The 26,969-nt window shown below is 45.1% G+C and overlaps 1 protein-coding gene across 4 annotated transcripts in view; it reads left to right on the forward strand.

Annotated features, from left to right (window-relative positions):
* ADGRB2 (adhesion G protein-coupled receptor B2) overlaps window positions 1-26,969 on the forward strand; it is a 167,019-nt gene that overhangs the window by 94,624 nt on the left and 45,426 nt on the right. For all 4 annotated transcript variants that reach the window (XM_081922850.1, XM_081922851.1, XM_081922849.1 and 1 more), the window contains exons 6-15: window positions 6,698-6,862; window positions 7,952-8,053; window positions 10,860-10,966; window positions 11,829-12,023; window positions 13,169-13,237; window positions 13,316-13,424; window positions 14,021-14,167; window positions 15,142-15,217; window positions 15,324-15,426; window positions 16,358-16,401. In XM_081922850.1, coding sequence (XP_081778976.1) covers window positions 6,698-6,862; window positions 7,952-8,053; window positions 10,860-10,966; window positions 11,829-12,023; window positions 13,169-13,237; window positions 13,316-13,424; window positions 14,021-14,167; window positions 15,142-15,217; window positions 15,324-15,426; window positions 16,358-16,401 — 1,117 coding nt within the window. The remainder of the gene's footprint in view (window positions 1-6,697; window positions 6,863-7,951; window positions 8,054-10,859; window positions 10,967-11,828; window positions 12,024-13,168; window positions 13,238-13,315; window positions 13,425-14,020; window positions 14,168-15,141; window positions 15,218-15,323; window positions 15,427-16,357; window positions 16,402-26,969) is intronic.

Here is a 26,969-nt window from a genome sequence, read left to right on the forward strand (position 1 = left end):
GATGGACATGGCCAGCTTGGGTGTGGCCGTGGCTTGTGGGCACAGCTTGGGTCTTTTGCAGCCAGTTCCCAGGAGAGTAGGCAGGTCAAGCTATCACAGGGAACTCTTCCAAAGAAGTCATTTCCCTGGGAAGCCACAGGATGAGAAAAGTGGAGGCCTCTGGTGCTTGTATGTCACCTAAGAGTGTGTGCACTAAGGTCTTGGCGTCCCCTCCAGGTAGGAACAGGAATCTGTGTGTGCAAAGTCAGCATCTGCAATTCGTAAGTCTCTAGAGTGGCTGAGCCTGGTCTCCTCCTTTGTCTGGTCAGCAGAGCCCCTGCCTGCTGCACCATAGGCTATAGCTGCTTTAGCCTCAAACATTTTCATTACAATTCACCACCCTGCGTACAGTTTCTCCTGACAGAGTTAGTGGTTTTATCAGTGCAGCAAATAAGGAACAATTATCTCTAAATAACTCAAGCCCAAGCCTCCAGCTCTGATCATCACAGACCTCCAGGGACCACAGTCTGAAGCACAAATTGTCCGAGTCTCATTTCGGGTTCTGCTGCCCATAGTCAGGGGAAAGGGGAATATTTATTCTTTCTTTTTTAAAAAGGAAAACCACCCTGTGATCATTGTGTGCACATCAACTTAGCTCTCAGGTTGGCTTTCCATCAAATGAAAATCTTTAAAACAATCATGAAGCAATTTATAAAACAAAATAACAGCAATATAGTTAAAACAACCAGGCTAAAACAGCAGGGGGCAGGGGAACCACAGCCAATCCAGCAAAACCGAGCTAACATTTACATGCTGTGCCAGGGGCGAAGATAACAAGATTTCCAGGAAGGCGTCAGAGGTGGCGTAGATGAGCTTTGCTGTGGGGAGCATCCCACAACTGGAAAGGCCTCTCCTTAGTTACCAGCTTCCTCATTTCAGAAGTCAGGGACACCTGGTGAAAGGCCTCTGGTGATGGCAAAGGACAAACAGGAAGAGAAAAGAGGGTGCTTCTCGGTCTGGGCCCTTCCCTTGAGCAAGAGGTTCAGCTCTCTGGCTTTAAAGTCCTGTCTTGCTACTGTGATGCAGACCTTGGGATTGCTCCCACCCAGCTCCTCGTCTGACTTCCACAAGCTCAAGCTTGGCAAGGCAGGCCATTGACATCAGCCCCGTGCTCTGCCAATCTGTCTGGAGCGACAGCTGCTCTCCATAAAGCCGCTGCTCCTAATACGGCGGGTTCGGAGATGCCAGTCATCCAGCGGCAGTGACAGATGGCCTCCGGCTTCTGCCTCCTCTTCCCCCTCTGGCATCAATTTTCATTTGTCAGTTTTTATTGAGGAGTGACAGCCAGTGATGGAGACCTGAAATCAACAAGTGGCTGTGTCCAGGACTGGTTGTAGGGTCATGAGATCTCTGAAGCCAGCCTATGCCAAGCTGGTGCCCTCCAGATGTTTTGGAGTACAACTGCCATCAGCCACAGCTAGTGGCAGAGGAGAAATTCTATAAAACTCACATCTCACTCACAAGGTAAATCTATCAAACTCACTCTTTCCAAAACAATATGAGAACCAAAACACCATCGTCCATCAAATTCACACCTTTCCTAATTTTGCCATGCAGTTCTCCAACCAAGCAGTATTTACAAAAAATACATATATTAGGGGGAAGTGTGCCTAAAAAGAAATATATTAGTGAAAATAACATACAAAAATACATTATATTATTATAAATCGCTTGCAAAAGTGTGTACGTTAGTCAAAACTGTATACCACATGCGCTTATTGGGAGAAATTCGTACAAAAACACTGAAGAATTTTCATGAGGATTTAAAACAAAATTTGCAAACTGCTGCTGAAATGAGGAGAATTGAATTTAAGATAAGAAAAATGAGAAACTGAGTCAACCAATATTGACTGATCCTTCCATCCCTAGCCCTAGCCAACAGGACTGGGGCTTCTTCTTTTTGCAGGTGACCAAAGCATTTTCTGTTCTTATTCATTGGTTTTTAAATTTGCAAACCTGCTTTAGACTCTGGGAAGTTCATAGTTTGCAATAGTTCACATAGTAAATATGACAGAAGTGAGACTTGAACTCTGACCTCCCTGATCTAATTCTGACTTGCTATCTATGAGATCAATCCTGTGTCCAATCTACTGCAATTTTCATTGCAGTTCAAGAAATGGGTTGGCTAGCGCACACGGATGGTTGTTGTGACAATAAAATGGTGGCTGGACGGAACCATTTACACTGCCTTGACCTCCTTGGGGGAAAGGTGGGCATTGAAATTAAGAAGTATGAGAAGCTCTCTGCATAGTGGTTCTGCTATGCCTTTGAATTTCAACATTGCCTTTCCTGCTCATACTGGCTCAGCTTTTAAGCAAAAAAGGTTTCACTGGACAAAAAGCCTCTTGATCTTTAAATGCTGCATAAGAGCATCTTGGATGGACAGGCGGACCAAAAAGAGTAAAACAGTATCTTGGGTGCTGCTATCTATACGTTGCTTCTTTGTGACCTTGAGCCCTGGCTGTATCTATTGGGGACGGTTTCTCATGCTGACCTGTAAAGATGGCCCCAAAGAGGATCTCAGTATGCAGAAAGACAGGAACCCAGTTGAGGTGGGTGATTTGGTTGGCTCATAGAGGATTTGCCAGTGGGCAAAACTTTTGCCCAGCCCAGACAGGCTCAAGCATAGTTTTATGCTTGAGAATCTCATATAGAGATTCTCATATAGAGAATCAGGGACTGACAGCAAGTTCCAATGGTGAAAACCTTATTCTGCCCACTACAGGCATGATCGTGGGGTGGGCTTGCCAAGTTCAAGTGTTCTTCCATTTTTAAAAATGAAACAAAATTCATTGAACATACAGAACATGATGTGCTATCAGGCTGTGTGCTGGGAGTTTGTCTCTCCATTGGAGGGGGGGGCACACCTGAATCCTGAAATGCCTAGGAAAAGGGTAATAGCACTGACAGAGGAGTTGGGATTTAAACGCAGAAGGAAAGACAAGCTGGTGCCATGTAGAGGAGGCTGAAGCAATCGTTCCCCAACTGTGCCAGACGAGAGCTATTATTGTGTCCCTGATAAATGCATCTGCCCCCCCCCGTGCCTTCTATGCTACCTGCATAAAGGTCTCAGTAAATACCCTCTCAAAAATTCACAATGAACCAGAGACTGTTTGCTTTTCCTGCTGTTTGCACTGGCTCAGCCTCTCCTCCACTGAACATGTCCACATTGCACTGGATGTCCATCCTTCCATTCTGAGCAGATGAGAGGTGCAAAGAGCTTCTCTCCATGAGCAAACATGGATGTTAGAGCCTCTCCCTCCATAAATGGGGTGGCCACAGAGGGGCACGTTTGCATACCACCCTGTGGTCTTCTCCAGGGTTTATTCTAAGCTCCCCCCACCCCACTGCATAAGCAGGCAGAACACTTCCCACTCACAAACTTTCTGTAACTGAAAGAAATAATAACGCAAAAGAGGGAAGAGAACATAAGAATCTACAGAGAAAGAGACAAGAAGAATAAATAACAGAGAATGGAGGACAAACAGGAAATTTGGGGAAATGAAAATGATAGTGAGGGAGCAAGAAAAAAGAGGTGCCTTGAAAAGAATCCCCTCCTCCAGTTATTTTGAGGAAGATATTATCTCCCTTCCTTAACCTGTATTGATTCCCTTTCCCCACAAAGCATAACTGAAGCTGTGCTCTCACCAGAAATGACTTGAATTTGCCTCCTATTACAAAGCAGGTGTAAAATATGGTGGAGATTCTGTACTGAGGGTTAATGGAGCACCTTCACAAAATGGCTGCTCAAAGACTGAAAAGTTGTTACCTCTAACCCATGTATTATTTACAACACTGTCTGGAATAAGGCCCAGGACACAAACCTATTAATATCAATGTATCTGTCTGTCCTTGAGTCTGTCTGGGGCTTCAGTTTGCCTTGTGCTTCTTGCCCTACCTATTCCATCCTGTAAAGCCTTGCAGTCTGTGGGGCCTGGCAGAGGAAGGGAGAGAGGCCTTCTTGTGTCAGTCTGGGAGTCTCTAAGGTGAAATGAACTTTCCAGAAGTCTTTAGTATTAGAGATGAGTCATCTTCAAGGATTAGTTCTCCATGGCAGGTGAAGAACAAAATACTGTCAAACAGAAACAAAGCTCCAGGAATCTTAGGAACTGTTGTGCGACCCACAGGACAGGCCTGTCCTCTGTTGCATCTACTGTTACGATCAGCAATAGAAAATGGAGGGGTTAGAGAAAGAAGAACAAGGAGCCTCCACAAAGAGGTGAAAGGACATTCTTTAGCTCTGATTTCTGTATTGAAGGAGGTTGGACTAAATGACCCTTTGAGTTCCTTCCAACCCTACAAGTCTGATTATGTGAGACTGGCAGGACTTGCCAAGCTCCCTGTTGAAATATAGAGAACTAGCTGTGCTCCTAGGTTTAAGTTCTGCTGAAAGACCGAGCAGCAAGAAGTCACGTCAAGGCCTGAGAAGAACTGCAGCAGATGGAGACAGTTTTGGGACAACAGTTTGCTGAACACTGATTTACACCACTTTTCCCTAGAAAATAGTTTCTTGCTGGCTGAGACAAACACATAGTTTGTGTCTGTAGGGATGTTTAGATAGAGACAAAGGAGGGAAATTGATTATACTGCTTTCTTTTAACCCATGCATTCAATTCAGCCACCCCAGATGCTGATATTCTGTATATGCTTTCAACATAAAACTTCCTTTTGCCAAGACTGTTGTGGTAGCACTTTGTACAAGAATGAAGAAATATCCAACTAAGGCTGTTAGTGCAAAACCAGCTCCCATGCAGCACTTCCTGGTGGCACCCAACAATTTACCACCTTGTGCATCATACACCACCTACCAACCAGAGGTGGAGCTAGCTGCTCCAGCACCCAGAGCGGTGCACATGCTGTGCACCCGGGGGCAGGGCGAGCATCGGGGGGGGCACATCCCACAGCGAGCATCCAAGGGGGCAGGGGGCAATGTCACCCCACCTCAGGGATGACACATGGGGTGTGCTGCACCCATTGCACCCCCTTCCTCCACCAGTGCTACCAACACAAATTTTGTAGCTATATTTAAGGGTGTGGTTTTTCCCCCCAGAGCAAAACTACTCACATCCTCCAGTCCCAGACAATTTGGCCATCTTGAATCAAAATAAATTTTAACATAGAATCATACTGAGCATAATGTGAAAGGGGGCCCAATGACACAACTGTGTGATCTTTTGTTCTGTGTTTGTTTTGTGGTGATATATAATGATTTTATATCTATATATATTTTTTAAGTAAAGTTCAATATGGGTCAATAAATGTGTTTGACTAGTCAAGTAATTGGTCCCATAATACACGATTGAGACAAGGTTATGAAGATTTGAAAGGAACCAGCATACATCTTCATTTTCTGTTTCTTTTTATCTTTTCTCATCTACCTTTTTTAGAATCTACCCAACTCCTTGTTAAATCCCATATACTCAACTGTGCAAAAGCTTATTTCACCCTGAACCCTTTTTTGACATTGCACAAAACGTGTCTAGCTGCTCATTAGAAAAAAAAACTTTGGTTCTGGCTCCTTTTCTGCTCTTTGGGCACGGCAGTCATATTGTGTAATGCCAACGCTCCATGAGAGCTATTGTGTCATACTTTATCATGATACTTTAAATGCCCCCACTGGCTCAAAAAGGTTGGCAACCCCTGCAATAATGAGAAAAGGCTCCTCCATGCCCAAAGTATATACCCATAAATGAATCTGCCCACTGTGTCTCTGAAGGGTTTCCTGTGCCAGCCTAGCTTTCTTCCAATCTGCCTCTGTCATATGTGAGCAATCTACTGCACCTCTATATTAGGTAATATTGGATCATCCCTGATGCAGAGAGGCAATAGAATTACCCACCTGTGGAAGAGGCCTCCCACTGTTTCTCTGAGTGAGTCACTGGAAGAAGGCAAGGCCAGAGCAATCAGTCTCCAGTGGAGGCAGGAGATTCTGAGCCATTCAGTCAAGAGGCAATGATCTCTCAGAGGATGCATGCCTAGAGCAAGGACTCACACAGAAACTAAGGTGTGGCTCCACTCCTCCAAGGATGGGCAATTCTTGCACAGCCTTTTTGGTGGTAGAAGATGAAGTGTGCTTCCAGTTTTAATTCAAGGAAAGTGTGCCTCTGCTATCAACAGAAATTTGGGGAATTGGAGGCTTTTTTGCTGGTTTTGAATGTGGGAAACTTGGATCCAGATCAGGCCAGCTGGCTGCTTATTGGTTTGAGGTGGGTTTCGGTTCTTGATGTGGTGTTGTCTCTTACTGCATTTGGTAGCAAGGCACGTTAAACCCTGCTACTCAAGCTGGTTGAAATCTGCAGGATTCAGAACCTTGAAAGAAACTTGCCTCCTGAGGAATGAAAATGAATCCCATTTGTTAAAGGGCACCCTTGCGGTCATGGCCTGGTTGGGAAGGGGAGAGGGGCATTTTAGCTTAAATGAGATCTGAATTATTGATAAATGTGTTTAATCATCTGTGGAATATTTGATTAAAGTAATTATCAGCCGGCACAGTTGCATCCCAATGATAAAGAAGGACTTCTTCTATCTCCTTGCCATTCTGTCAAGTCCTCCAGCTAATATGACTCTAAATTGGGAGGGAGGGTGTGAGAGAGAGTGAGAGTGAGAGATGGTTTAGAAAGGTCTACTAATTCTTCCTTTCTGCTCCCCTGAACTGAAGCTGATAGCAAGTGGGGCCCATGGAACCACTGGAGTTTGTGCTCCAAGACGTGCGATACGGGTTGGCAGAGACGCTTCCGCATGTGCGAGGGGACAGGCGTGCAAGGCTACCCATGCGAGGGCAGTGGGGAGGAAGTCAAGACATGCAACGAGAAGAAATGCCCAGGTAACTGGCCTTGCCGCCTGGCCGAGTCCTTCCCAAGCAGCGCTCCACCAGACATCCCAGTTTATTCTGCAAAGTGACAAGAGGTCCTCACCTTTCCTCTATCAAAAGGATTCATTCATTCATTCATACTAAAAGGATTCAGTCTCATTGTGTCATTTGAGCAGCCTATCCTTCCATGGTCCTTCACTTTTTCTGCCCACCCACCACCCCTAACAGGGTGTGCTGCCCATCTGCAATTTGTATCTTTGTATATCACCTCTCAATTTGGTTTGTGTTGCCCATCTCTCAGTTCCCTTCCCCCAACCCCTCCCCACAGCTCTATATTATCAGGTTACCAGACGTCCCCTGATTTACAAATCAGTCCCCTGACAATATCCATCCATTCCGACTGAAGTTGAAAGGTGACCCCAGATTCATTGAAAAAAAAATCTGGTAACCTTACTATATTAGGGTTTCTGGGGAGATGAATTAACCTAGTAAGCCACCTAGGACTGTGTGGGCCCAGGCTGCTAAGGAAGAGAAGGTAATAAAGAGACAAGACATTCATGTTTTGTGATTGACAGACATCATGAAGGCCCTAGATTTGCAGGATCTGATATGAATTCTAGGATCATAGTTTTTGGCTTCTATCTGGTCAACAGAGCAAGTCCCAGAAGAATCTGCTATTATTTTTGTGATTAAACAACATTTAAGTCTATGTTTGATTAAGAAACACATAAACTGCTTTTGGAAAACCAAATAATTTTAATTTGGCTTCTGAAAATGTCACGTAATGCTAAATAACAACAATAACGATGATGATGGTTATGATAATAATAATGATGATAATAACAACTGCAAGTAATTGGTAATCATTTTTAATGGTTTCTATTGTACACACATTTACTTACCAAGCAAAACTAATTTCTATTAATTTAACCAAAATATCTTTCGAATTCACAAGTCATGTTACAGCTTTTTAGCACCCCTCATTTTTGCAATTTGGAAGTTGGAAAATTTGACTTTCCCAGGGGGCATCTGGTTGCTAGACTAGATAGGCCTTTGGTCTGATCCAACAACATCAAGGCTCTTCTTGTGTTCCTCCCACAGCCTACCATGAAATGTGCAAAGACGAGTATGTGATGTTGATGACTTGGAAGAAAGCTGCTGCTGGTGAGATTGTCTACAACAAATGTCCATCCAATGCTACAGGTAGGCAGCTGCATGGGTGGGGATCCACATTTTTTAAACAAATGAAGCCTTGCGGATGACAGACAGCAAGATGAAAGGAGGTGACCTGCAGGTCTACCTGCCAACATGAGTTTCCTGCTGAGAACTCAAGGCACTGCCACTTCATAAGGGATGTCTGCACTAGCTAAGCAGATTTCAGCTACATGGTTCTGCTCTGGTTTGTATTGCAAGATGACTGGCTTCTTCAGTCCCCAAAGTAGAACTGTCCCAAGGTAGTTGCTAACCCCCCTGTGATATTCTTTGCTGAATCCTTCACCAACCTAGTGCTCTCCAGATGTTTCAGACCACAACTCCCATAAGCCCCAGCTACTGGATGGGGCTGATGGGAGTTGTAGTACAATAGCATTCAGAGGGCACTAAGTTGGCAAGGCTATCTTCGTACAAGTGTCTATGAATAACTCTTGGCAACTCCCCAGTTCTTGGGCATTGCCCTGCATTTCATTCCTCACCCATGTTGATCTTAATATTAAAGAAATCAGATTGCACACACGTTTACCTCCTCATTAAAACCAAAACCTCTTTCCAGCTTCCTTTGCAAAATTCAGAGCCATGTATTTTGCAAGCCTCCAATGAATATGTCTTTTTGAATATTCCCTCTGCTCCCCTTGCAGATTTGTGGGCACTTGCAAATTTAACAGCGTTGAAAATGGCACAGATCTGGCTGCATGCAATTTCTGCATTATTGGGGTTTCTTAATGGAAATAAACACTACTACTTGAAAGAATAGCTCAGTTGCTAAGGGCGAAAGAAGCCCACACTGAAATAGAATGCAGTGTGCAAGGCTTGTCCTCAGCACTGCAGATGGGGAACCCAGGAGCATCATGTTCTATAAAATAATTAGATGGTACTAGAGGCCCTGACCTCTCTGGGTCTGGAGTTCATGTCTGTGCCATGGTCTGCTATTAAAGGTACAATATTTTAAATGTTTTTATTCAAGCCCCATAATAAGCACATTTACAAACAAAGTTGGAAAGAGAGGGGGTTTTTTGGGTGGGGAGAGGTGTTTAAAGATAACAGTCTTCAAGATGAATGGTGAGGAGCAGGACAGGGGCAAGGGATGTAAGGATTTGCAAAATGTTCATCCAAATAAACTAGCTCTCTGAAGGAAACTTAAGCTTCATCTGGGGAGCAGCAGAGCAGAGTGACAGCTGCATCCAAGGCCTGTTGCTCATGCTAGGGTTAAAGGCAGCGAGGTGTTTTTCTCCTTTTTTAGGTGTGTCAGCTCCAGGCTGGCATAGCTGAGAAGCTCAAGAACCAGACCTTTGCATTTTACAACAGGTCTTTTCAACTATTCAAATAGATCAGGACTGTAGAGCCTGGGGACATCAAATAGTCCTTTTCTGGCACCTGAGAAACAATGTGGGCACCAGGGGGAGTTCCATGAGTGGGATGCTGGTGGGAGCTCTATCTTTAACATCAAAATTAGATGAAGCTCTTCAGGTGGTAAATCTGCATTTTGGGGTGATAATGGGCTGGATGAGGACCGTAAACTGAAGTCTAATCCTCACAAGATGGAGGTGCTATGGATTGGTGGTTCTTGGGTCCAAGGACTGGGTGATCAGCCCCTTCTTGATATGGTTGCACTTCTTCTGAAAGGCCAAGTTTGTAGTCTGAGTGCCTTTCTTGAGTCTACCTTCTTGCTAGAAGCTCAGTTGGCTGCAGTGTTGTGTGGCTGTTTGCAACGCCATCTAGTTGGTCAGCTGTGGCTGCTCTTAAGCTCTGATAGCTTGGCCATAATAACCCATCCCCTAATAGTCTCCAGATTTGATTGTTGTAATATGCTCTATGTGGGGCTGCTCTTAAAGATGCCCCAGAGATTGCATGAGATCATGTACCAGTCTTGACAAATCTGCACTGCTTCTTTCTGTAACTGTACCGGCTGCCAAGCTCAGTTGCAAGTGCTGGTCTATAAAACCCTAAACGGTTTGGGAATACACACCCTAGTTCATGGGTTGAGAGCTGTTGGGGCAACCTCTGTGGCTAAAGTCAGAATCATAGGGCCTTCTCAGTCGAGAGTCCTCCTCCAATAGTGGAACATACTTCTGGAAGAGATTTAGGCTAGGGTTGCCATATTTCAAACAGTGAAAATCCGGATAGAAAAGTTGTTGAGCTTTTTGATGTTGTTGTTGTTGAGCTTTTTGGGCAAAATTGCTTTTAAAAAAATCTGTTTTGAAGCTATTTTTATGGGGAAATGGCAAAAATGACACCGCCAACATGGGCTACCATACATCTGGATTTTCCCAGACATTTCCACAATTTCTGCTAGGACACTGCTGCCAACTGCAGTATTCCAGATATATCTGTATGGCAACCTAATTTAGGTTGTCACTGAACTGGTGAGCTTTCAGTATTAGGCAAAGACATTTTTTTGTGTGTGTTTCATTGTTTTGCCAGAGCTGCTGAAGTTCAGTTTGTTTTAAGATAGTCATTCTGGCAAAGGTAGGAAGAGGTAGATTGCTTTTTAGTTTGATTGTGTTGTACCTGGATGTGATGGGATTTACATAATATGCTTATGATGACTTGCCTTGTGATGGATTTGTGGTGAAGGATGGGATCCCAAAAAGTACATGCATCAAATATGCCTTGCTGGTCAGTTTGTGAGCCTAAAAGGACCACCAGATGTCCTTCTTCTCCAAAGTTCAGCCCATTTCCTGTTGCAAACACCCCCTTGTTTTGGGGTTCTTCCTGGGGACTGGCCTGGAGGTGGCTGGGCATTTGGGGCACCTTCAGCCACTAGTGCTACCTGTTGGTTTACCTTCTTTCCTAGGGTCTGCCAGCCGCCGGTGCTTGCTCAACTCCCAAGGCGTGGCTTTCTGGGGCACGCCCAGCTTCGCACGCTGCATCTCCCACGAGTACCGATACTTACATCTCTCAGTAGGTGCAGACTCTGGCTGGCAAACAGACCTTCTCTCTTCCCTTTTTATCCCTTTTGGCTATGGTCTCAACCCTTCCCTATTTTGTCTTTTTTATATATAAAAAGGGGGGGGGAGTTGGTGTAGGGGTGGGACAGGTGCTGCTAAGCATGGAAAAGGAGGGTTGCACAAACTGCACAGAAAATGCAGTAGCAAAATCAGTTTAGATGAATGCACTGATACCGCTAAAATCAATTATGACTGATGCTGACGTTTTCAGCAATGAGTTTGTTGGTGGGCAAGCATGTGTGTATGGATTTGCATTCTCCCCTGGCAAAGGTAGTGCAAAATGTGTTGGGGAAGTATTTAATTAAGTAATTATCACAGGAACATGCAAACCTTTGTGTGCCTGCTCAGAAACAAGCCCTTAGTCCCAAGATCTGCCTTATACTGATGTAGTCTGTTGACACGTTTATCTTCGTATTATCTGTACCAGCTTTCACCAGCTTTGTGCCCTCGAGATGTTTTGAGGTACAGATCCCATCAGCCCCAGTCAGCCAGCTGACCATGCTTGCTGGGACTGATGGAAGTTATAAAGTCCAAAACACCTGGAGGGCACCTGGTGGGTGGAAGCTGATCTGCATTGGCGGACCTGTTACATGAAATCCTTTTTCACTGGCGTTCCTGGGGATTGAAACAGGAGCCTTGGGCATGCAAACCAGGTGTGCTGCTCTTCCACTGAATTACAATGGGCCTTGGCTAGAGAATCCTCCACTCAGGCTCTCTCAATGTAAGCCTAATGGCACACAGATCCTACTCCATCCCAGGCCTTATCTTTCTCCATCTCTTTCTCTCTCTTTCCACACTCCTCCATCTGATCAAAGCTCCGAGAGCATTTGGCCAAGGGGCAGCGCATGCTGGCGGGTGAGGGAATGTCTCAGGTGGTCCGTGGCCTGCTAGAGCTTGTAGCTCGGAAGACGTACTACAGCGGAGATCTGCTCTTCTCAGTGGAGATCCTGCGCAATGTCACAGACACTTACAAGAGAGCCACCTACATCCCGTCCTCAGATGATGTTCAGGTACCATTCTGGATGGGAAAGATGCAGTTTCAAGGCACACATGTCGCAGGGCCATTGTAACAAAAGAGGCTTGTTTGCCTCACTATATGACAGAGAGTCAGGGATGGACAAATCAGCCAATTGCCTGTTAGTGTCAGTTTTCCATGTGTTCAGTCGTGAGTTCATCCTGTCTCTTTTTCTATGATTAAATACACAAAAATGCACATTTAAATATTTTCTCCTAAAAATGCATTTTTGTCTGCATTCCCCCCCCCCAAAGGCAAATTTTGAGCCAAAAAATTCATCACAAAATTTTTACAGGCCAAAAGAGTAACTGTGTTATAATCTGCATATTAGTCTAGGAAATGCAAATTAGGTCAAATCACTGAAAATTCAGTGACCCACTGAAATGCAGACCAGGCAAAATAGTCCAGTATCCCTAATAGGCAGTAGTAGCAACAAGAAGCCATGAATCCAGATGTCTTTCAAACAAAACCAAATTCTTCCAGAAAGATTGCCTTAATATTGCCTTAAGAAAGGCAATATTCTGTGAGTTGCATAATCTTTTGCAGATCAAACAGGCTGGCAGAGATCTGCTTATTTTGCATTAAGTGACTTGTGACAGTTGTGTTCCTCCTCTTACCACTAGAAACTCTGTTTAGCTATTCCCTGTGCCTTGAGGTTTTGCCAGGTGCTGCCTGCACAGTTTCACACTCATCCCTGCGCACTTAGGCTTCTTCCCTCTCCCCTGCCAAAAGCTGGATTTTGAGGAGAATTGCCTAATGTAATTTACCAACTGCAAAATGTTGAGGTTATGGATGTTCCTGCTGAGCTGAATCATTTAATACACACATGATGATATCAGCTAATATTTCATATGAACATTTTAGCAGAAAGAAAAACAAAAGAAAAACAGGGTTCATGAGTAGCAGTATTTCTCAAGAGGGCTCTTGCCTACCCACAAGATCAATTTTGAATACAGCATCCTCCACCAACCCGATACTCTCCAGATGTTTTTGACTACATCTTTGATTAACTCCAGCCAGCAATGTGCTGGAGCTAATTGGAGCTGTAGTCCAAAGCATCTGCAGGGTGCCAGGTTGGTGAAGGTTGACAGCTGGAGCCTTCCCAGCGCCTGCACTTCAACCTCTCCTCTGCTCCCACAGCGGTTCTTCCAAGTCGTCAGTTACATGGTGGATGCGGAAAACAGGGAGAAGTGGGAAGATGCACAGCAGGTGAGCTGACATGCCTTGTGTGAGGGGCTAGGCTGTGGGGACCCCCAGCCTGTGGTAACACCTCCTTCTGCCTCACAGGTCATGCCTGGCTCTGTGCTCCTGATGAAGGTGGTGGAGGATTTCATCCACCTGGTCGGAGACGCACTCAAGGCCTTCCAGAGCTCCCTCATCGTCACGGACAACTTGGGTGAGTGGCTGGAAGAGAATGGAGGGATGGCTTCCTTGCTTGGTTGTAGGGAAGGGAACAGGGAAGGGTGGTTGTACACCAAGTCCACAGTCCTGGAGGCTGTGTCTGCTCCAATCCAGGGTCCATGAGGTCACTTGCTAGGCCTTCTTGAGTATGGTGGTGAGAAGGCAGCAACTTCCATCCAGTCCTGCATTCGTTGTAATCTGCTCTGCCTCCATTCCACTACAGTTCAGCTTCTACTACAACCCACATCTTGTCTCACTATCCACTATGGCCAAAACTAATGTAATTGATTACATCATTAATTTACAGGCATTTCAATGGAAGGGGAATGTCAAAAGCACTACAATGTAATTATTTAGGTAATGTTCACAGACTTAAAAAACAATAGGGAATACTACTCGCATTCACTTGCAGTCAAGGGGGCTCTGAGTCCACTGTCCCCACTGTCCCAATTAGCATACTAGGATTGGTCCCTCCACCACTGAGGCTCTAGAGGTCTGGAGTGTTGGCAGAGGGGCAAAATGAGTCCCCCCCCCACAATACCCAGTAGTGACACCCTCCCCTCCCCACTTTCTTTCTCCCACCCTTGGCAGTAATCAGCATCCAGAGAGAGCCGGTTTCTGCTGTCTCCAGTGACATCAACTTCCCCATGAAGGGGCGGCGTGGAATGAAAGACTGGGCCCGCCACTCTGAGGATAAGATCTTCATCCCCAAGGAAGTGCTCAGCCTCTCCTCATCTGGTATGTGGTCTGTGTCCGTGTGTGTTGGGGAAGGGCTGCAGCTCAGTGGTAATACATCTAGGTCCCAGGTTCAGCCCCTGGTATCTCCAGGTAGGGCTGAGAGAGAGACTCCTGTCTAAAACACTGGGGAGTTGTGTAAAAGCCTAGCAGCCAGTATAGACAATACTGAGCTTGATGGACTTGGTATAAGGCAACTTCCTATGTTCCCATGCCCCTGTACTGTTCTGTGACCCTGGAATTTGGGAGCCTCTTAGATCTCTCGTTCTATCTCTGGATTTTAAACATTCTTTGAAGAGAGAGCTAAGAGAGCCTGGATTCTTCCTGAAGAGAAAGGGGCAAAGCTCACACACTTGGTACACAAAAAGCCTCAGATTAAATGCATGACCTCTTCAGGTGGGGCAGGAAAAGGCTCCAGGATTATACCCCAGAGAGCCACTACCTGTCAGTGTAAATAATACTGACCTTGTTGTAACAATGGAATGGCTGTAGCTTACTGTTAGAGCATATGATTTGCATGCAAAATATTCCAGGGTAAAGCCGGGAATGTTCCCTGCCTGAAACCCTGCAAAGCTGCCAATCAGTGTGGAGACTACAGAGTCAGATGAACCAATGGCCTGACTTGGAATGGGGTGGAGTGTGAGCAGCCACTTCAGCACTCCCCTTCCCATACATCTGTATGAGGAGAATGGGAATCTCAGGAGAGTTGGGGTGTAACAGCCTGCAGACCTCGTCATATTCCCATATTCCCAGTATGGGAGCATAACCGAACCATAGCATAAAATGTGGCCAACCTTAACCAGCTTAATTCAAGCACGTGCCAAACCAAATTACCTTGCCCAGAGCTAGCTCATTCCAGTTCAATCCCAAATGAGCTCCCCCCATCAACTAGTATGAGCTGGTCTAGAACTGTTTCTAATCACAACCTACTGTAAATCAATACTGTTCTTTCCTCCCTCCCCCATATTTCTCTGCAGAAACAGATGAATCATCTTATTTTGTCATTGGTGCCATCTTGTATCGCACATTGGGATTAATCCTGCCTCCTCCTAGGTGAGTGGCTGTGGAGGTGGCATGTGGAAGGGGTATGTGCATGACATCACACACTCAAATGCCAAAAGGATTGCTTGCAAACAACCTGTTTCTCTTCCACCCACAGAAGTCCTCTGGCTGTCATGTCCAAAGTTCTCACGGTGACGGTGAAGCCCCCAACCAAGGCCATGGAGCCCTTGATCATGGTGGAGTTGTCCCATATCATCAATGTAAGTGGTATAAGGTTCTCCTGTGGTAGTGCCCATACCCATTACTGCCCGCCCTTCACTGTGAGGTCCAAGGGAAAATCGCATCGATGTGAAATACAACATTTAAAACACTCTAAAACAAATTTAAGTCACAAGTAGAGTGTGTCCTAAAATACATGCCTTTCAAGAGATAGCATGAAGAGGTGTATCTTCAGCATACAACAAAAGCTGGATAATGAAGGTGAATTGTGTTCCCCTCAAACATAGTTGGTTCAAAATACCCACAATCACAGAATTTCAAGTAGAAAACAGCCTTGGGTTTCAAGGGAAAGTGAATTTCCCTAATGAAAACAATATATGTCTGGCAAGGTAAGGGGAGACGTGCTCCCCCCATTTGTCTTTGGGGGGTTGGTGGTCAGGGAGATAAACAACAAATGTGGAACAAAAAGAATTATTTATAAACAGAGAAACGAGCACAAAAAGAAACAGCAACACAGTCTGGTATTTATTCCCTGTTCAATCTGAAAATATTTTTGTCAAGGGAAAATCCTCTTTAATAAGAATTCTCTGAAAAAGAAAAGAAAAATATTCCATGGCTCAATGTATTTTTGCTCAGCATGGCAGCTTCTTCCTCTTCTTAAAAAGTATTTATTAAGGAGTAAGAATTCTCCTTTGAATCAGATGATGAAGATCTTTCATTATTAAGGGTGTTTCTATCCCACCCTTCAAGCACTGGTCTTAGGGGAGCTGACAATAAGCCCTTCTAGAATGCAACCTTCTGAAATACATTGCACATCTGGGCAGAGCTTTGCCCTTTTGAGGACAAAACCAAACCCCTCATAAGTAGCCACTGAAACCAGAAAATTATATTCATTGTATTCACAATACCCAGTTTAGCCATGCTGGCACTTGACACCCAATTGATCACACTCCTTCTCTGCTTTGTCCACAGGGCACCTCGCATCCACAGTGTGTGACTTGGGAGTACACCAAAGTGTAAGTACACTTCATCCTGCTATAGTGTGGGTTTGTGTAAGAGCACACATGCAGATGGTGGGCACACCCATATGACTGAGAGAGGGGAAGGGTGACTGATTTGGGTAGCAGGGAAGTCTCTAGTGCATAGGAATGAAGTTTGTGTGGGGACAGCTACAAGATGCATCTCCACGGGTCATCCCTTGCAAACAGTCATTTTTAACCCACTGTTAATGTTATCCTATTTCTTCCATTTCTGTTTTGCCATTCCCACTCTCCTGGACACTAGATTCTCCCTCTGTTGCAGGAAGGAATACTAACTGGCAGGAGAGCATTGTGATAACATTCACCCCTGGCTAGGCACTGCATTGCTACTCAAATCCAGGGGAATAGGCGAGTGGCTAATTGCACTTCTGAGTTGCAGATGTTGTGTTAGGGTAGCCCCATGAGCTGGATCCTACTGAATCTTTCCACTGTAGCTTTCTGTGACCATGTACTGAAGGTTTGACATCTGTAAAAGCCATCTTAGAAGTGTTGGATCAGAGTCATTCTTTGCCTACGTTATGTGTTGGAGAGATTACAGTAGTTGGACCTTGGAGAAAGAAGGACGGATATATGGGGAGCCTGTTTGAATTGAGAGGGTGGGAGTGAGAATATTGTAATGAACTCAAGACTGCAAGATGCAAGACCTTTTGTCTCTGTCTTTCTCCTCTCTTAATACATTCAGGATGGGATCTTTGTGCATCAGTGAGACCTGGTTGGCTGTGGTATCTGTGTTTGCTCAGATATGTTTTGTAATAGTATCACTTTAGGATGGAGGGCCATCAATATTGTCTCTGCCCGTGGATGTGGAATGGCAGCAATCTGTAAAAGTATCTTGGCTCTTCAAAATTACCCAGTGGCTGGCTGTCTTGCCTACGAAGGAAGGTGTGCTCCTAGAATTTGAGGCCTGGAATAGTTTAGAAATTCTGTCGGCATTCTACCCGCCATGCTGCCTAATAGACTCCCTAGCTGAGTCCATCAGCTTGAAGGTTATGTTGAGATTGGCCAGACTCAATTTTCTGCTCATATGTGGTTTTCACAGGGTGACCTTCATTTAGGCTTTTTAGTTTAGGGGGGAAAGGCAAGTATAGTGGGACTTAATATAGGTGTATAAAATTATGCACAGTGAGGAGAAAGTAGACAGAGAGCCTCTCACTTTTTCATGATACAAGAACTTAGGAGGAGCCAGTGAAGCTGAATGTTGGAAGATCCACAATGCACCCAAAAAAGAACATCGGGAGTTTGCTACTATAAGAGTTAGTGATGGCTAAGGCTGCACAAGCAGCAGCAGCCTCCCACCGCAATTCAGTTCAGACCTTGATTTGTTGCCCTGATTTGCTTTGAATTGAGTCAAACCCCAAGTCCAGAAATGTAAACATTTGGTCCTCCCATTAACTTGCACTGGGAAACCAAAATGGCCATGACATATCAGTCCCCCCCCCATAGGTGCATGGAGTCATGGTATTCCCTCAAGAGGGGATTAATCCTTACAAATTTTAGACAGTAAAATCCAGGTTTTCTGTGCTGGCCACTTTAAAATTTGCTTTGTTCAAAAAATGAAATGAAAAAATTAAAAGTAAAATGGCCATAACTTTCTCATCCTTGTTGTTTCTTCACATGAGTTCGTAAAAGCTCGTAGAGTGCAAGAGATCCACTCTACTAGTAGGTCTAGGATCAGTACAAAGCCCTTCAGAATGATTCAACCTACTTGGGACCCATCTGAAACTACCTCAGCTCATTTCAGACCAGGCCCAATTCAGGATTAATTCAACCTTGTTGTTCAACAACTTTGGGTCTTCTCTTCCTCCCCCCAAAAAGCCAATGGGTAGATCACTGCCAGTTTTTTTTTATAGTGGGAGTAGATCACAGTCTCTTGGGAGTTGGACATGCCTGGTATATCTTAATAAATTAATAAAGCAGGTTTCTTGTTTCACAGCTGACTTGTAGATACTTGGGTAGCTTGGGCAGAGGAGGACCACCTAGTTAGCTGTTCTTACATTGCAACGCCTCTCTCCCTCTCTCAGTTATGGAAACCTACTTCAAGAACTTTTCAGTGTAAAGAAGATTTTCCTTTTCCTTTTTTCAGCACTGTTTTTCTGCAGTTGTACTTGATGATGATTTACATTTATAGCCTTCCTTTCCTCCAATGAGCTCAAGTTGGAGTATTTAGTACTGCCTCTCCCCATTTTATCATCACTATGATCCTGCGAGGAGGGTTAGACTAAGAAACTGTGACTGACCCAAGGTCATCCAGTGTGCTTCATGCCTGAGGATGGATTTGAACTCTGGTCTTCCAGGTCCTTGTCCAGCACTCCAGCCACTATTCCACACAGGCTCTGAAGGATGCAGCTATTCCATATCCCTTCTCCAAAGACACAATGCCCAGATACTGGTTTTTGATAAAGCTTCTCTCCCCCAAGATTGCAGAATGTGGGTCTTAAGCAAAACAGCAGGGATTGTGAGATTCTCAACCCTCTCCTTTCTTTCTCTCAATGCTACCTGGAGCTGGCAAGGAGAGCTATCCAGTCCTTCAGTGCTGAAATGTCCCTCATTTGCAGCGCAGCATTGTAGTTGCACATTTCATTATTATACATCAAAAAGGAACCTGACAATATCTCTTCTCGCTTCCTCGCCTGTGCCAAGAGTGACAGGCTCCCTTAACGAGGCCAACTGCCCCTCCCCTCTGCACTCCCCACTGTGGGTTAACTTTGTTAATAACAGCTATTGATTAGCGGGTGCTTAGAGATGGATGCCTCCTGCTTGCCAGATGTAATTCATTATCAGCTGGCCGGGAGGGAGGACAGTGGCAGAGGATAAAATAGGACAGATTCCCCTCTGAAACACGTTGTAACAGGAGTGGCTGCAGTGTTCATCTCTTGGTTTGCACTTAAGCCTCCAGCTGGGCTTCAGAACAACAGAGAGGCACACCCACAAGCTAATGCAGTAGTTGAAGCTCTTCTTCTAGACTGGGAGGAGCTAACTGTTTCTGACCCAAGGGGCACATTCACCAGCAGTGAGTGCAGCCACCCATACTCTCGCATTCACACGTGTACCTACACAGCAATTCAGCTGAGATGGGGGGGTTCTCGCCCTCGCACTTGTGAAATGCTAAATCTGATGTCTGCGGAGGGAGAACTTTGCCTTCCAAATGGGGCACTGAGCTGGGCAGGAACTAAATGCAATGTCTGTTTCATTTCATTTTTTTTAATTTACCACTTCTGTATACAAAATTGGGACGACAGAAACATTTGGGTGGGCAGGAGTTGGGATTGAGCCTGCCCCTGGGCCAGATGTTAGACATCCGTGTTGCGGATGGAATTTGGAGGAGACCTTGGAATTGTAGGCTGAGGCAAATTAAATTTTTGGAGACATTCAGGAATAACCAGTAGCAAGAGCTATGTGTGAGGCAGCTAGTGCAGGCAAAGCATTTAGAATTGTGTGCCCATTCCCACCCACTGAAAATTTAAGCCCCTTTTGCTGCTGATGTCTCCTCCTCCGTTTTCTTGTTCTGTGGCGCCTTATGACTCCTAACCAAGTTATTCCCCTAATCTCCATCAAGGACTGATTAATAAGAACATAGGGAACAGCTTTCTGCCAAGTCAAACTGTTATTCCACATAGCTCATTACTGCTTCCACTAACTGGGAGTGGCTCTCCAGGGTTTTTTGAAGTGATTTTCCCCCAGCTCTACCTGGAAGTAACAGGGGTTTAACCCAGGATCCTTTGCATGCGAAACAAGCATTTGTCCATTGAGTCACTCCCCCCCCCCATTTGTTTTATAACTTTAATTCCTGGCTTTAGCTGTAAAGAGAAACTGCATGGGACAATAAATAAGGAGATAGCTTTTCCCTAGTGTTGGGGAAGCTCCCCAGCTCTGCTTGACTTGGCTTGGAAATGAACACAGCTATCCCAATAGTAATTGGGGGAAATAACACAGTTCATTTCTGAGCCAGTGCAAATTGGCTAGCTCTCCCACCCGCTCTGACTCTGTACATCCCACCTAATCACATCCCCAAAACTCCCTCCTCACTCTTTCATTAAGAAGTACAGGTCTAGGGTAGCATTCCCACTGCAAAATAAGAAGAGGGAGATTTTGCCCTCTCATCCCCCTCCAACACTCTTACATAGTAATTTTTGCTGCCTACTCAGCAGAAAATCCAGTGGAATTTACTACCAGGTAAATGGATACAGCATTGAAGGCTTTGTGAATCATAGTTTTCCAATGGGCAACTGAATGTTGGTGGTGGTAAGATGGAAATTCTCATTTGGAACATATTTTAATCTGAGTAAGAGGGGGGGGAATGGGGACTCACGAGAAGAATCTCTTCTTTCCACAGGACTAGCACTTTTCAAACTGACATAACCAGCCCAAGAGGGGTAAGATGTAACCATGTTGTTACATCTCACCCACCTCCTCCTTAGATGAATTGTGGAACCTAGTCAGTGAGCAGCTGTGTAACACAAAAAAAATAGGGCTTACAGCTTTTATTAAGGAGATCTGTTTTTTTGCGGAGATCTCTTATTTGAGCTCTTTTACTCACCATCCTGACCCTTACCTTGCTTACTGGCAACAATGGAAAAGGACAAGCAATGTTGTACCCCTGTATCACTTATCTTTTTTATTTCATATGGGTTATATCCAACTAAGTCATACTCAGAGTAGACCCACTGATATAAGTAGGCTTAAGTTTGTCATGAGTTCAGTGCATAGAGTATGATTTAGTTGGAAGCAATCATGTCTGTATCTATTTGCATAATGGCCTCATGCTTTTCCTAGAGTAGTTCAGAGTAATTTAGGTGGGACTCCTCATTGTCTGCTATCCATGCACTAATAAGGTTTGGATCCAAGCTATTCAATGGGTTTTATGTTTCTTTCTTCTTCTGGCCAAAAGAGCTCTCATGTTTGTTTCTCCTGTGGATTTGAGCCTTCTTAATTTCTCTAAGCGAAACTCTGTCAGTTTGATTGCAAGTTTCAAAGAAATCCATTAGACATTCTTCTGCCACCAAAGTTATCTTCCACAAATGATGGATTTGTTCCTGCAGCAGATAACCCTTTAAAAACTCTTTGATCTGTACCTATGATGCTTGCAATGCAAAGCGACTAAGATTGCGCCCTTCCTTTGAAGTGGGGTCTCCCTTCACATCAAAGAATTTAGGTGAGAAGAGAGATTTCCACACCTTATGAGGATAGTTCGTGAACAGTGAATGGACATTCAACATGGAGAGTTATTTGGTGATAACTCCTGCGAATTTGTTAATCAGTGGAACTCATATCCGGCTGAAGCAGATGCCTGCATGTGTTGCTTCATTTGCATGCTTTAATGTGAATTTGAACTACAAGGAAGTAGGGTTTAATATGTTGGGTGATGCACAGATGTTTACATTTGTAGGAAATTAGTTATTATATACCAAGCTCTGAGACCCCATTGGGCAGAAGTCGCATCGCTCTATAAGGCAGTCATCTCCTATCGGCATTTTGTTTCCTTTCCAAACAAGTGTTAATATTTGTGTTTCAACTGATATAGCAAACCACTTCCCTTCAACCCAAGCAGTGACTAGGGAACAAGAGACTTGGGGCTTATGCACACTTCCTCTTGTCCTACTGCTTGCCCCCCACCCAATTCCACCAAGGAAAACTGTTCTTTAGTGTTCAATTGGAGCAAATTGCAATTGGGGTTTTTCTGGAGTGCCATTTGTTCTGATCTATCACTAAAGAGTGGGTTTTCCATTGGAAAGGAGCGGGGCAGGGGAAAAACCACTCTGACCTGTGCCTAGAAAGTGTGGGTCAAGCAGAACACTGCTCAGATCCATGCTTTCTAGGCACGGCATAAGTGTGAAGTGCTTTGTGAAAAACTTATAGTAGCCTGATCTGTAGGAAGACCTAAGAGTCCAGCCTTCTTCCAGTGGTATGGTCTGAAGGCACATGTAGCCACCACCTTATGGAAGCTATCTGATTCTGGTCAGCACTTGAATGAGTGACCACTGGGGAAACAGTGGAAGAAAAGTGGGGAAGCAATCTCTCTCTCTCTCTCTCTCTCTCTCTCTCTCTCTCTCTCTCTCTCTCTCTCTCTTTTTCTCTCTCTCTCACACACACACTTTCAGTATCCTGCAGCATAAGTTAGCTTTTATAATTCAGTGTTACTGTCTCATTTTTGCTTGTGAGTCTCTGTATTTTGTTTCCTAATAAATAGCATTTGATAAATTACTCCAGTAAAACCTTGGGAATTCAAGTGTTCTGTTGCCATTCTTTGGAGGCTTGTCCATCTATCTGCCAGTGCTGCTGTATTGCTTAGCTACAGAATAATTACAGAGCTTAAAGGTCCCTTAAAAATACAAAGAGTGCGCCAGGACATTTCTTGGGTTGCCTGCCTGATTAGACAAAAGGTCTATCTAGTCGAGCATCCTACTTTTAAGTATGGCCAATCAGCTGCTTCTGAAAGCCTCCAGGCAGGGTTCGAGGGCAATAGCCCACTCCCACTGTAACCTCCCAGCAGTTGGCATTCAGCAGCTCTTTGTCTCTGGGTGCTGTGGGCACCCTCAAATTCTGCATTATAAAGGTGTCTGCAAAGGTGACATGGAGACTGGCAACACCAACCCTGCCATGTGGTAATCCCTCACAGATGACTGCAGTGCCTGGAAAAACAAGCAGACTAGTTGTGTATCCACAGCAGTGACTAGAGGAGGAATTACCACTGGGAGGAGCGCAGAGAAGAAACACCATGGTGCATCTGCAGCAGCAGAACTGGATGCCTTCATCTGCCCCAACTGCAACAAAGCATGTCTCTCCCACATCGGTCTCTACAGCCTCAGCAGGCACTGAAACCATCCAGCATTTTGACCTAACCCCCCCCCCAAGGAGAACCCCTCCATTGTCTCCCAAGACAGATGGATGCTAACATCATAGCAGAACCACATCTCTTGAGTGCCACTCCTGCCTCCTGATCCTCTAAGCTTCTCACTCATTCTGAGTAGCAGTTGGCTGAACATTTTGGCTGAGTGATGGGCGCAAGTGTTGCAACAGCATCTTCTCCTACTGCCTACTGCATCCCTGCTGCTACTGCTTGCAGAGCCCTCACCTCTTTTCCTGTACTCATTTTTCCTAGTCTAATACAGTTGACAAGCCTTCTGGGTATGGGCTGCAGCCCATGATGGCTATGTCCTGCCTCCACTGTCAGAGGCAATGTGCCTCTGAATACCAGTTGTTGAGAATTTCAAGTGGGAAGAGCACTACTGCACTCACCCTTAGGTGGGCTTTCCCCATAAGGCATGTGGTTCACCACTGTGAGAGCAGAATTCTGCCCTTGGCCTGATCTAGGAGCGAGACTCTTCCTATGTTCTTATGGGCTGCATCCTTTATAGATTCTACACAGTGCACCAGTTGTACCTAACAGAATCTTGATAGTAGCAGCTCCTTGTTTTACTTCCAGGGTTGTGAGTCATTCTGCCTAAACATATTGACTTGACTGCCAAGCAACCCCTCCATACCTGGTTAAATGTAGAGTATAGGCACATACCTGTATATTGCATAGGAATCTGGGACATTGTTCCAGGGTCCACCCTTGATTTATGTGGTGGGCCTGTTGGGTCTTATAGTTTATTCACATGGACTAGAACAGTATGGCCCAGAAAGTACCAATAATTGGTACTGCAAGCTGTTTGTTTGAGACGCTTGGCCAACAGGGCTGATCTCCTCCTTGAGAAACTCTAGTAAAAGTCCAAGGAGTCCCACAGCTTGAGACCATGTGCAGCTACATTCTGTGATTTATCTCCTGCCTTCATCTTAACACAAACTGAAGTTCTAAAGTTTGGCAATCCTACAAAACCCATCGTGTCTGATTTTTAACCCCTTCTTCTCCCCTTGACCTGGCTCCATCTTCTGGCCCATCCAGAATATCTCCCGTCTTATCCTTTAGACTTATTGATGGATACAGCATAGATACAGCATCTTCCTACTGTGCCTGACCCTTAAAAAATGGCTTCTCAGTTCTTCTTAAGCATTTAGAAATGTGTGACCAGAGAGGGGAGTTTTCTGTGCCAGCAGATGCTAAATGTGCTGGTGAAGCAGAAGCTCTTCTGATGTATCTGCACATCTGAGATCAGAAAGAGCAGTTGCCACTATCTCTGCCGTACATCATAGCCATGTATTTATTTATTACAATTAATTACATCCTGCCTCTCAGGATGCAAATCCTTTCAGTGCAGTTTACAAGTAAACGAAATTGCATTTCTGCTGCAGTGCTTCTTCCAGCTCAGAGAAAGAATGCTTCCCTTTTAGCCGAATAAAGAAATTGGAGGTCCCAGCCTCAGCAGTCTGTGGTTATTGAGGATGCTGAAACCTCCATAGAATTTACAATCTACTCAGCCAGCAATATCCACTGCTTCCCCAACAGGTGTGGAGTAGGTAAACAAGATCAAAGTCTTGGCACTGTGAATGAAAGGAGTCAATGCCTCTGTTTTCCACTGAACACGTTAAGTTCTATTATACTGATTCAGACCACTGCTGCTTCTAGTTTGGGAGAGAGAATGTAGCTTAGTGGTAGAGCACATGCATTGTTTGCCAAAGAGCACTTGCATTGCATGCCAGATTCAACCACTGGGATCTCCACTTGGAAGGAAGAGGTAGGCGGTGATGTGAAAGAGTCTTCTCTGCCTAGGATCCTAGAGATACTTCCAGCCATAATAGGCTGTTGTTGTTGTTTAGTCATTTAGTCATGTCTGACTCTACGTGACCCCATGGACCAGAGCACGCCAGGCACTTCTGTCTTCCACTGCCTCCCGCAGTTTGGTCAAACTCATGCTGGTAGCTTCGAGAACACTATCCAACCATCTCGTCCTCTGTCGTCCCCTTCTCCTTGTGCCCTCCATCTTTCCCAACATCAGGGTCTTTTCCAAGGACTCTTCTCTTCTCATGAGGTGGCCAAAGTATTGGCGCCTCAGCTTCACGATCTGTCCTTCCAGTGAGCACTCAGGGCTGATTTTCTTAAGAATGGAGAGGTTTGATCTTCTTGCAGTCCATGGAACTCTAAAGAGTCTTCTCCAGCACCATAATTCAAAAGCATCAATTCTTCGGCGATCAGCCTTCTTTATGTTCCAGCTCTCACTTCCATACCTCACTACTGGGAAAACCACCATAATAGGCAATACTGGACAAATAGTCTGTTCTGGAATGATGCCACTTTCCATCTCCATAGCTTTATACTATCTGCTCTGGCTGGCAGCAGTTCTCCAAGGCCTTGGGTAGAAGGAGGCTATTCTCAGCCCTATTACCTGAGAGCCCTTTTTGGCTAGAGGTGCTGAGTGCTGAACATGGCAGGGCTTCCATTCATAGAATACATGCACTTCATCATTGAGCCATCACCCTCTCCAATGCTTCTCCCAAGACTACCCCAGTCAGCTGGAGTGACATCAGGGCCACAGAGACTATCCTTTTTTTAGGCGGGTGCACTGACTGGGGATGATGGGGGTTTCATCTTAAAACGTCTGGGGGGCACTACCTTGACAAAGGCTGCTGCAATATGTGAAGCTTGAAATGGAAACATGAATAGGAGATGACAATGTCAGAGAGATTTGAGCCGACGGTGTACCAAACTAAATGTCAGTCATTTTTGAGAGGCTATTTTTGGGCACCTAATAATGCCAAGGGCTGGGGAAAGTCCCAAGCCAGATGTGGCCTGCAGCCTTACCCCACATAGTCTATGTGCCCCTCTAGGCCTGCTCTGGGCTTTCAGGGTGCTGTGGGCCTGCTCTTTGCTCCTGGGCTTCAGTCCAGTGTGCGCACAAGGGAGAGGTAGGAGACAAAGCATGCACAGGGCAAAGCAGAGCTGAATCTCCAGAGGGAAGAGGAAGAGGCTCAGAGAAAGCACTTCCATGAAAGAGACAGGAAGGAAGTGAAGAGGGTTAAGGAAAGCAACTGAAAATTATTCCGTTCTGATTTTAGTGTGCTACATGCACACATATCTGTAGAGCCTACCAGTTTGCTCTGAAACAGCTGGGTGCCTGAATACTTCCCCTTCCAGTTGTTTTAAAACTACATAGAAAGCTGTGTGGCAGTGGGGCATTTTTTGCATACCAGGAAAAAATGAGGATGAATGTAACAGAAAGGAAGAACCTGTACTGTGATGGAAGAATGGGGAATCTTCAGGAGATGTCAGGGGACACACAGGCCACAGGTTGACCACCTCTGCTGGAAGTCAATGGCCCTTCATGGGGGAGGGGAGGTTTTGTCCCAGTCTGTTTGCACCCCTCCATCCCTCCTTCCCCCTCCCTTTCAGCCCACCATTGGCCCATAATTGCCCTGATCCACTTCTAGTCACAGGCAACAATTAGTGTCTGTAGACACAGCCCAGATAAATACTGCAATATGGGTGGGATTAAGGACACATCCAGATGTGCGGCTGAAGCATTGGAGGCTTTTGTGTGAAAGTTCAAGTGTCTGTTTCATTAGAAAAAATTGCACTTTTTTGGGGGGGGAACCTCTAGCACATAAACATACCTTTTTAAAAAGAAAAAGCAAAAAGCTATACATGACTATCTTCACTACTGTCTTAT

Source organism: Podarcis melisellensis (genome assembly GCF_964234715.1).
Source record: "Podarcis melisellensis genome assembly, chromosome: 8".
In the NCBI taxonomy this organism is placed as follows: domain Eukaryota; kingdom Metazoa; phylum Chordata; class Lepidosauria; order Squamata; family Lacertidae; genus Podarcis; species Podarcis melisellensis.